General features: G+C 34.2%; 1 protein-coding gene across 4 annotated transcripts in view; it reads right to left on the reverse strand.

Annotated features, from left to right (window-relative positions):
- LOC132797115 (AF4/FMR2 family member lilli) overlaps positions 1-12,190 on the reverse strand; it is a 70,280-nt gene that overhangs the window by 14,281 nt on the left and 43,809 nt on the right. Inside the window, exon 1 of one of the 4 annotated variants that reach the window (XM_060808635.1) lies at positions 7,055-7,296. The exons of the other annotated variants lie outside the window; for them this stretch is intronic. Coding sequence (XP_060664618.1) covers positions 7,055-7,106 — 52 coding nt within the window. The 5' untranslated portion in view covers positions 7,107-7,296. Of the gene's footprint in view, positions 1-7,054; positions 7,297-12,190 lie in introns of those variants that run through there. 4 annotated transcript variants of the gene reach the window in all.

Here is a 12,190-nt window from a genome sequence, read left to right on the forward strand (position 1 = left end):
CACTCTGTAGCATTTTGTAAAGATGTGCTTGCTTGATTCTAATGTGCCTAGTTAGTTATCGCTAATGGGCCGATTATGAATCACGTGAGAACAACACTGCATAACAACAAGAGTAAAAAAAATGCAAACTGAAAGCAAACAACAACGACGACGACACGTAAAGACACCTTCTGGGGATGGGGATGGGGATGGGGGGATTAGACCGCTGAAAACTGGATGCGGATCGGGGTGACCATGAGGCAATTAGCAGGCGGCGACGGTGGCGACGACAACGGAGGCGGAGGTGGAGGAGGCGACTTCGGTGGCTGTGGCAATTAAGAGTTGTGATGAGACGACGGCAAAAATAAAGGGCCCGACGTTGTGTTGGCATAACAACCAAAGTAAATAATTACGCACAATTAAATGCACGCAACAACAACGTGACACGCCTCCTCCACCCAGGTGCACGCCCCTCGCCCTTTTGCACATGTTGCTGCCTAATCCCACGCACCTGTTGCATCAATGGGCAACGCTGCAACTTGGCAACTTGGCAACTGCAACTTGAGCGTGTGAAAGTCGCCGCCATCTCTGGTTGCATCCGCACTGCATTCCTGCAGCGTGTGGCATCAGCGTGTGGCAGCCCAACAACAACAACAACTACAACAGCCAGCCAGCCAGCCACAACTTTCTCCTTTCACAACAGAAAAAAAAACATGGACAAGCCAATGGAATTTATAGCATGTATCGATCGGTTGGGTGAAAGGTAAAAAGGGGGTCGCCATCGACTTCGTCTTCGTCTTCGATTGCGACTGCAAGCAACTCCAATTACATTTCGGGCAACACGAAAATCGAATACTCATCCCGTTTGAGTGGCCCACAGCAACAACAAATTATGAGCACAACAACCGAAAGCCGACAATCAATGGGATAAAAGATTCCTCTCTCTCTCTCTCTCTGCCCGAAAACGATTCGAATATAATTTTGTGATAAAAAAAAAAAAACAAAAACTAAAAATGAAGAAAACTCTTTTCATTTCCGACTGAATGCAAGTCTCAATTGTTGTTGCATTTATCTGATCAACTACTCGATAAGAAATCATAGAAATGGTTTGAAAAAAAACAGCAAACAATTTGCTTTGTCATCGGCAATTATATGGAAATTATGTTGCATTCAAAATTAATTACATATATTTGCTTAGTATTTAACTAATTAATTGAATAAATATTTGTTTTCCGCTAACTACGATCAACTAATTGATAGCACAATTTTGTTTGCCTTCGATAATTATATTAAAAATTTGATTATAAAAATCATTTCATATTTTTGCTAACTAAATTTGTAGTTCCTTCTAGTATTTAACTAATTTATTGAATAAATATTTGTATTCCGCTAACTACTATCATTTAATTGATAACACAATTTGGTTTGAAAAACGTAGCAAACAATTTTCTTTGCCATCGATAATTATATTGAAAATTTTATTATAAAAATCATTACATATTTTTGCTAAATAAATTTGTAGTTTTCTAATTTTTATTTAACTAATTTATTGAATAAGTATTTCTTTATTTTGTATTTCTTGTCAAAACTTCTGCGTCTAATTTATTGCATAAGTATTTCGCATAGTTAATTTGTTTTTAGTGTACATATATTTAACTAATGTAATGAATACATATATTTATTTCGCTCACTACATTTTGTGTTTCCTTTATGAACTTCTTCTTCTTTAATAAACATTTCTTTATTGGCATGAGACAATAATTGAATCATTTATTTACTAAATTCAAATTTTCCTAACTAAATTATAGTAACATCAACGTTTACTAAATTTATCTATAATTTTGGAATAATTGTCAAAGCTTCAACCTCAGCTGCTTTCTCAATTGAGGCTGTTTAAATAAAGTAAGAAACCTAAAACAATTCAACTAAGTTGAGCGCCCTTTTTCAAGCATATTTTGCGATAAATACAATTAACAGCAAATAATCCTTTAAGCCAGTTTTGCTAAACTGAACTCATTCCCATTCCCATTCCCATTTGCAATGCTATTCACATTTAAATTCGCATTGTATTGTTGGAAGGCACTTTTAAGTAGGTATTAACAGCAGTTGGCATTGCGAATTTCTTAAGCAAATTAGGCACTAATACAGAAACAACAATACGAACAACATTCAGCGCAATTCATAAAGAAGATAAATGAACGGAAGCCGCAGTCAACAAGAAAAAAGGCAGAAAAAACAAAAGGAAAAACTTCTTTCTACCACCGCGCAGTGAAAAGTGGCAACAGCAGGCAGAGCTCTCGCACTTCACCTTGCCACCAGATGAGTCCTCATCTCCCTCTCCTCTCTCTCTCTCTTTCGGACTCTGTGGTCGTTGGCGTGCAGTCAACAGTAAAAGTCAAATATTGTAATTATGCAAAATACATAATTTACTTTGAATTAACAGCTGAAAACGAAGGAAGCAGCAGCAGCAAAAAAAAAATACAAAAGGAGAATGAGAAGACAGAACGAAGAACCGCCGCATAAAATGATATTGAAATTGCCCAAGAGATAAGACTCTGTGGCAGCAGCAACAGCAACAGCATGGGGCACAAGCAGCAATCGAGGCGTTGCCCAAATGCCGCTCGAGAAACTGAAATAAAATTCAATTAAATTGCAAGCGGGCCGCAACGCTTCGTCGGTCAACAGGTAACAGGTACAAAAGGTGAACGGCGTCGTCTGCTTTAGTTTTGCGGTTTTTCCTTTTTTTGTGTTGTTGTCTTCTCTCTGTGTTGTGGCACCTGCCACAAGCCACAAACAGTCGAGAGTCGCAGTCGCAGTCAGAGTCGAAGACAAGAGTCGGAGTCAGCTGTGCCGGCTGAAACATGTGCGAGGATCGGGCGGGCATTGCCCAGAGCCAAATATATCAGCAGCAACAGCCACAGCAACAACAACAGCAACAACAACAGCAACAACAAGAGCAACAGCAACATCATCAGACAGCTGCGATTGCAAGAAAGGAAAACAAAACAAAAGTGGTAGAAGGGGCGTGTCTCGCTTCATTATTCACTTGCCCCAAAAATACAAAAATGTGAATGACTTAAGTACAAGTGGCACATCAACAACACCAACAACAACAACAGCAGCAGCAACAAATGTCATACAAGCAATGCGTTTGATAATGCCAAATGCAAAGCGAATTAATCTGCTAATTTTGCTCATCATTTTTGTAACAACTTCACAATAAATATGGGTTTGTATTCTATACTTTGTTTCAGAGATAAGATAGTACCTAAAAGTTTATGCTTACTATATATTGGAACTAATCTTCTACTCCTAGTACTTAATCCCATATTAAATAAGATAAAAATCAAATAAATTAAGCATTAAGCTTGACATAATTCGTTAAAGTTCCAAGCAAAGTAAACACTTTAATTTTATTAAACAAAATTATAGTTTCTTTTATGAAATTCTTTAGCCAATTTAGTATGCTCAATATATAGTATTTAATTTTTTATATGTACCAATAAATATTCATACATAATACATTTTATTGCTATATTTATTGATATTTAATCTATTACATTAAATTTGCTATAAACTCACATTTTTTGTGTAGCAGCAAATTTTGCTAAGATTCAATGAAATTCACTTTTAAAAAAATGAAAGAGAAGTTTGCCTAAGAATCTTGCTATAACATCAGCTCATTCAAAATTATTGATAAGAGCGTTATATTTCATCACAAAAATAATCAAGAAGAATTTCAGATTTGAATATTCATTTAATCGCAAATCGAACAACATCTTAGAATGAAGCTTAAATTATTGATTGATACTTTGTTACAACAGAAATGAGTACTGAAAAGTTTGTGAAATCGAAGAACGAAAAGATCATTAAATAAATGTGTGTATTTAAAAGAAATTATTCGTCTATTAAAGTCAAAAGTTCAATAAGTAGATTGACAGACACAAAACATTGAATGGGAAAATTGAGTAATTAGTTAATGAGTGCATTCGATTGTAGAGTTAAGATAAGAAATTTGTCAAGCATAATTAAAAAGCAGTTTGGTTTTATAACAGCAATTGAATGTTGATTCAATACATATTATACAGCAATTATGTTTTTGAAAAGTTGCACTCAAAGGGCACTTTTAATGCCACATGAATGTGGCAATCTGTTTCCTCTTCAGGTGCTCCTTCGTCCTGCCCCTGCATGACAGCAAATTAAATGATTGCGCTGCAAATCGAAGACAGGTGCAAAATTGTTGCCAAAAAAAAAAAAAGAAAAGAAAAAATGAGAAGAGAAGGCAGCGAGAGGAAAAAAAAGAAACAATTTGCCAAATGAATGCGGCGGTGATAAATGATGAGGAAATAAGCGACTTGTGGGCGTGTGAGCGTAAGTACAAAGGACGAACAGTTGGAGCAATGAATGAATGAATGCGTGAATGAATAAGTGAATGAATGAGTGAATGAATATAGTTTAAAACGAGACAACAACAACGTGATTATGTTAAATTGAAAGAAACAACAACAAGAACAATCAGTAGAAGAACACAGAGAGACAGAAGACGAGCAAAACATTTGAAACGTTGACCAAAATACTCACACAGCAGCCGTCTCTCTCTCTCGCGTCTTCTCTGTCTCTTTCTATCACACGCCTACACTCCCACTCTTTCTCTTTCCCTGCTCTCTCTCTGTCAATGAGATTTTTGTTGCTCGCAGTCGCGAATTTTGTTTAATTTTATTTGATTTGATTTTTTTTGTTCACTTTTTTGTTTGTTTAAAATTTGATTTGATTTTGGTTTTATAATTTTTGTAGCTGCTAAAAGTATTTGAACGATTGAGTATGAGTATGAGTATGAGTGTCTATGTGTGTGTATGTGTGCGACTTTTAGGCCAAGTAAAAACCGCATGCAAAAAGACAAAAACAATAAACACAAAACACAAAACAACAACCAAATTGTTGCCCATTTCGATGCGCGCTTTTTTATTGCCTTTTGTCTCTTTTTTTCCATTTTGGTTTTAAACATTTTTTGTTTTTTTTTTTAGTTTCTGCTGTCGCTTGGTTTTGTTGCTAGTATTTATTATTGCTGCCCGTTTATGGCTCATATTTATTCATTAGCTTTGCCGTCGCTTTAAGTTATTTAATGTGCTCTGAACTATGCCAAAAATTAAAAAAACAAACGACAAAAAAAAAGAACAGCAACAAAAACACGAATTCACAAAAATTAAATAAATACCAAAGAAAACAAAAAGACAAATACAAAATAAAAGGTGTCGCCGGCTCGCATGAACTAAAAAGCCAAAACGAAAAAACAAAAAAAAAAAGCTGCAGCACTCAAATTCAAAATCAACTGCCTGCCAATCAAATTAACACATTCCAATTAGCATTTTGCACGCAACACACACACACAGACACACAGACATACATTTATTTTCAGCCTCTTTCTCTGTCTTGTACACAAAAAAGGTTTTGCCACTGATGCAAAGTAATCGATCGTGTTATCACAAATTATCGATCATTTATTGTACAGTTACTTTTCGCAGATGATCCATTTTTTTGCATTTGCATTTATGATTCACAGATTCTTGACATTTTACTGAATTCCAAATTCCATTTGATACGGTCCAAAATGTACTTTCTTTCTTCTTCAATGTAATCGATAGTATTCAATAGTATATAAAGGAAAGGAAGCTTTAACTTAGCTACAGATTAACTTAAAAAAGTTAACACTATTAAGCTGACTACAAATTTGCAAAAAGTTCTACTTGAGGATAATGATAGCAGCGTGTTCTTTTATTAAATGTTATCGATAGTATTCGATAATATTTGATGAGCTTAGAGCTTCAACTTAACTGCCGCTTAATTTTAATTGTTAACATTCATTAGATGAAATAAATTTGGAAGGAATTCGAGTTCCTTTCAACTATAGTAAAGTTTCTTCTTCAATGTAATCGATAGTATTCAATAGTATTTAATGGAAAGAAAGCTTTAACGTAGCTGAAGCTTAACTTAAAAATGTTAACACTATTTAGCTGACAAATTCGCAATGAATTCGAATTCCGATCAACTAAAGTTCCACATTGAGGATAACAGCAGCGTGTTCTTTTATTAAATGTTATCGATAGTATTCGATAGCTTCAATTTATCTGCCGCTTAACCTAAATTGTTAACATTCATTAGATGAAATAAATTTGGAAGGAATTCGAGTTCCGTTCAACTAAAGTTTATTATGAGCGGAATGTTTTTTCATCGCACTTAAATCATATCGATTGTATTTGACGGATCCCATTTTTAGCAAAGTTTTCATTCACTCCATCTCAATTTGATCGATAGTATTTTAAGTTTCAAGCGTGTTTTCTGCTTTACATCAAGTTTAAATTAAATTTCTTTAAACTAATCTCCGAGGATATTCATTCTGTTAGTGAAAAGTAATTTCTATACATGCAAATGTTATCGATAGTATTTCATGAATTTTAAGTTTGAACTTGTTTTTGCAGCTTATGCAGAAATTTGCATCACTTATTTGGGAAAAACTGAATTTGCAATTCGAATTGCGTTGAACTAAAGTCGTATTTTGGGGAACACCCTATAAACACACACACACACACACACACACACACACACACACACACACACACACACACACACGTAGATTATTGCGGCAATAACATAGTAACTATTTATGGTCATGTATACATAATAGTTGTGCACTTTAAATCTGTTGTTGACTTTATGTTTTGGCTGTGGTTCAGTTTGTCGTTGAATTTTTATGAAATATTCGCAAGGTTATTCCACACGCGATTTTAATGACTCGCGCTGGGGGCATAAGTATTTGCTTAGGTGTTTTATGAGCCACCAAAAACAGCAGCAGCAACAACAACATTAACAACACAAACAACAACAACAACAACGCCAAGAACAAGCGTAAAAACAAAACTAATAAACATAAAAGCAACAAAATACAAAAATTGGAGGAAAAACCTCGAGGAAAAACTATGTGAAAATTACTATTAATAATTAATAAAAATAAGGAAAATAATGATAATAAAATGAAAGAAAAGAAATTGGCAAAAACCAAAAAAAAACAAGTACAAACATTTAAAAAAGGGCAATCCAAAGTTAATCCACATGGTAAAATGTTCGTGCATTGTTGGGCGTGGCAAATTTTTGTTTTTGTGTTGTTGTTGTTATTGTAGTTGTTGCCGCTGTTGTTGTTGTTGTTGCTGTTGCTGTTTGTTGCACACGTTTTGTCGTCGTTGTCGTTTTAAGTTTGCTTTTGGTTTTGTTTTGTTTAGCTGTAGTTGTTGTTGTTATTATTGTTATTATCACATTGTTGTTTTGTTGATTGTTTTGCTAGCTGTTAAGTGTAGTTGTTATTACCATTGTTGTTGTTGCTATTGTTGTTGTTATCGTCACTTGAGCCCTTAGAGAACTCGACTAGGCATCCAAAATAAACCCCAAGCAAGCATTTAAACAATAAACAAACTCTGAGCAGCGCATGCAGGCAATCAAGACGACAGGCAACAGGCATCAATCCATAAGATACTTTTACAACTTGGAAGCAGCAGCAGCAGCAACAACAACAACAAATAAAACTTCAAATTGAAAATGACGCCGTTGCCGTCATGTCTGGCAGTGTGACGACAATTTGTGCATAAATCAAATTAGGCTGTCAATCTGACGTTGCTGTTGCTTCTGCTTCTGCTTCCACTTCGAATGTATCTGTATCTGTATCTCTGGCTTGTAGCTTGTATCTTGTGTGCGTAAATGTATCTTCGAAATAACTTCATTAGCATTTCAGCTGACTTACTGACTGACGTGCAGTAGTTTTATTTTGTTTTTATACACTTGTAATAAACGCGACTCAACGCTACAGTCAAGCCACGCAGCGACAAACTCGAAAACTTGAGCTACACGGGATTATCGATTTATTATCGATACCATATTATTGGTAGGCAACTCATTGGTGCAAATTTTAAGCATTCAATTGATCTAAAATATATCGTTGCGTAGCGATAACATGTCGATTATTTATCGATAACATGTATACACATTTCTGTGCAATTTTCAAAACACATCGAAGTTATCGAAACATAATAAATCGATTTATTATCGACATATCAATTTATCGATATAAAACACAAAAGATTATTTGGGCTTATTTCTAACAATTTGTGAAAGAATGAATTGATCGATAACACATCAATGTATTATCGATTTCAAAATTGTACAAAATGTTGTGCCTTCAGTAATCGATAATATATCGCTGTGTATATAGAAGATATTTATAATACGAAATCATATTTAACTATCGATAAATTATCGATAGTATTGATTATATTGTTTTCCACACAACACGCAACAAATATACTTGTTAAAGTTGATTGTTCTGTTCCCTCAGTAATCGATAATATATCGCTGCCATACTGATATGTGTACTTAGAAGATATAGGCAATACGAAATCATATTTAACTATCGATAAATTCTCGATAGTATTGATTATATTGTTTTCCACACAACACGCAACAAATATACTTGTTAAAAGCTGCCCTCAGTAATCGATAATATATCGCTGCCATACTGATATGTGTATATAGAAGATATAGACAATACGAAATCATATTTTACTATCGATAAATTCTGGATAGTCTCAGTTCCCCACAACAGGCAACAAGTATATTTGTTACAAGCTGCCTGCTCATTGCCCATCGATTGCTTCAGCTAATGGTTCACTGTGTGACAACTTCACCGTACACACATATATCGACTTCTAAGTGGCATTTTAGCCAGACATTAGGCGCTGGCGAAATTTACGATGATATTTCTCAATAGCACTTCACATTTTTTCCCCATTTTTTTTTTTTTTTTTGGTTTTCAGCTTTTTTGAAGATAGCAGCGAGCAAACGCTGCTGAGAGCTGAGAGCTGAGAAGCGGCCGCTCACTTAAAGCGAGTGACTTTCTATGGGCTGAGGCAAAGAAGAAGAAGAAGAAGAGGAGGTTACGAGGCCAGGAGGCGGGAGGCGAACGAGGAGACGGAAAAACATGTTTGGGTCGCCGTTCGACTCTTTTCTGTTTCTGTTTGTTGTTGTTGTTGTTGCTGCTGGTATTTTTTCGATGTTGTTGTTGCTTTTGCGCTGGCTTCCGGTTTCGCAGCGAGTGCCGGCGAGTGGTTCATTATATTGTGGCTCATAGACTAAAGTAGCATTTGACGAATGCGACGACGACGCTGTCGCCGTCGCCGACTGTAAACGAATTAACATATGGAACTATGCGATAAAGCGTGGACTTGCTTCGATAGCACTCGCAATGCGATACACTCCAAAAAAACGAAAACAAAAACAATATAATAAAATACACAAAAGAGCTAAACGTGTTCTAAGCGGATTGGCTATTTCAGTTACAGCTGACTGTCAACTATACAGCTGAATGCTAGCAAAGCGACAATTTATGTTAACAGCAAGAAAACTTAACAGTTCTTTGTAATGTTAACTGTAATTGAAAGCTAAAACTATTTGCAAATCAAATATATTTAGTAGTAAACACATTGACAGTAAATTAACTAAATATACGAATGTTACGAGAAATAAAGTGTAAAATCTAAACAGTGCGAAACTATTTAGAATCTCTTACATTTGCATAGTTTCAAGTAGTTAACAGATGTAAGCTACATAACACTTAACAGCTGCTTATAAGCAACATAGACATTTAGTGGGTAGTAACAGAAACAAGTAATGTTAATCACATAAAAGTTTAACAGAGGTATGTAATGTTACACATTTAACCGCTGCTTGTAAATTTAACATTGTTAACAGTGCAACAGTTTAACAGTTGTCTGTAACGAAACAAGTTACAATTATTTTTGTGGCTGATTTGTAGATTACGCACTTAACAGCACACTTGTGGACATGTGCATGTTAGGAAAAGTAACAGATAATTTGAACAGCATAAATATTCAACACAGGTCTGTAATGAATTGCAAGCAAATACATTTACAAGTTACAGCTGCTTTTAAATTTAACATTTGAATGTTAGGAAAAGCCACAAGTAATGTTAACAGCGCAACAGTTTAACAGTTGTCTGTAACGAAACAAGCTACAAAACTATTTGTAAACAGTTACACACTTAACAGCACACTTGATAACATTTGCAACTATATATATATATATATATTTTGATAGTTAAAAGTGAATAAAAACTACAACTGTTTGCAAATTTAACATTTAAATGTTAGGATAAGCAACAAGATAACAAGGAAATCATTTGTTAACAGTTACAGACTTAACAGCACACTCCATAACATTAGCATGTTAGCATAAGCAACAGGTAATGTTAACAGTTGCCTGACGTGTTAAAGACGATCGCGAGAAATGATTAAGAGGAAATTATAACGCTTTGTTATTCGCGCAGTGTAATGCTCATAATAAGCAACGCTGGCGACGACGCGCTGCTATGCGAAGGTCACACACCATCGGCAACAGCAACAACAGCAACAACAGCAGCAACTGTTGTTGCCGTGTCTGCCCAGTTGGCGATAGTTGGGGGGAGGGAGAAGGGAGGGAACGTGGGCGGAGTTGAGCGATGAAGGCGCTAAACAAAATGTGAAGCCGGAGAATGCGAGAGTTGATTTGCATTCCATTGTGGAAAATTTGTCATCAGCCAAAGAGAGAGAGAGAGAGAGAAAGATACACTCAACGAGAGCGAGAGAACGTAAGAAAGAAAGAGAAAGGCAGCAGAGAAAGGAGTGGGAGTCGAAACAGAAGAAAATAGGGAGGCAAGTGAATGTTAAGTCGAAGAATTCACAAGTACTCACAACACAAGTGAATACACATGCGAGTATTCACGCGTTAAGTGCGCACATAATCCATGATAATTCACTTGCAACAGCTTCGAGTTATTCGAGTACCCAAAAAAAACAGTCAAATATTCACAGTATTCACAGTTTAACAAATGCCGCCATCGACTTGTGTCAATTCAAGTGTCTCTCAAGAGAGACTTCGACTTCGAATTGAATACTGAACTCAACTCTGAGCGCATGATTTATTCAACTGTGAATAAATATTCATTCGATTTTTCGCCCAGATATGATCAAATAATACGTTTATTATTCAATTAGTCCTTGCTATGGATGTTTATTTGTATTTAACCAATCACATCGAATCACATTCACTTTGCATACGCATTCTAAACAATTAATTTGGTGGCAACAGTTTGAAATCATTTAATTAACAATGAGAACTAACATAAATATTTTTGTGTATATTCAAAAATAGATAATATGTCTGTATATTGTTGCTTCAATTGAGCAAATTTTAGTCTGAGACACATTTTGAAAAAAATAAGAAAACTTAATGCATTTAAGTTAAATACAAAAAAAAAATTCACAAATTTAGTATTTAATTTCATTAAAAATGTCACTCGAATGTAAATATTTCTGATTTGCTTAAGTTGCCCAGTTAGGTAACATATCATTTCGTTATTATTTTAATAAAAAAAAAAGAATTTATATCACTTTAAATACCCTAAAACTTAAATATTCAATATATATAAATATTTAGAAATATTTACTAAAAATCAGAAAATATTTATAAAAGCAAATGTCTGAAAATTTTATTTAAATTGAATTAATTTTTTTAGTACTCTTAACTCATTTCTTCGTACTCTTAAAAATATTTAGAAATGTTTACTGAAAACCAGCAAATGTTACTTTAAGTATTGAAATTTCGAAATATTTCCTAAAAATCAAAAAATATTGATAAGAGCAAATATTCACTGTCTTTAAAATTGTTACTTAAATTGAATTCATTTCTTAGTACCCTCAAAAATAATTTTAAAAAATATTTTTTAAAAGAGTCGTAAATGTTACTTTAAGTATTGAAATTTGAAATACCCTAAAATTTAAATAATATTGTCATTTTAAATACTCTAAAATTTCCTAAAAATCAGAACATATTTATAAGAGCAAGTATTCAATGCTTAAAAAAATGTTACTTATATTGAATTCATTTCTTAGTACCCTAAAAAATAATTAAAAAATATTTTTTAAAAGAGTCGTAAATGTTACTTTAAGTATTGTCATTTTAAATACCCTAAAATTGAAATAATCGACCTATATAAATATGGGTAATTCCATGAGGGATTAAAATTGTTTCAGTTGATGTTATTTTCACTGTAAAGAGTCTCGAACGAAACAAATTCCGTCCTGGAATTACCCATGTTTTAAAATATTTACCA

Source organism: Drosophila nasuta, chromosome X (genome assembly GCF_023558535.2).
Source record: "Drosophila nasuta strain 15112-1781.00 chromosome X, ASM2355853v1, whole genome shotgun sequence".
Classification (NCBI taxonomy): domain Eukaryota; kingdom Metazoa; phylum Arthropoda; class Insecta; order Diptera; family Drosophilidae; genus Drosophila; species Drosophila nasuta.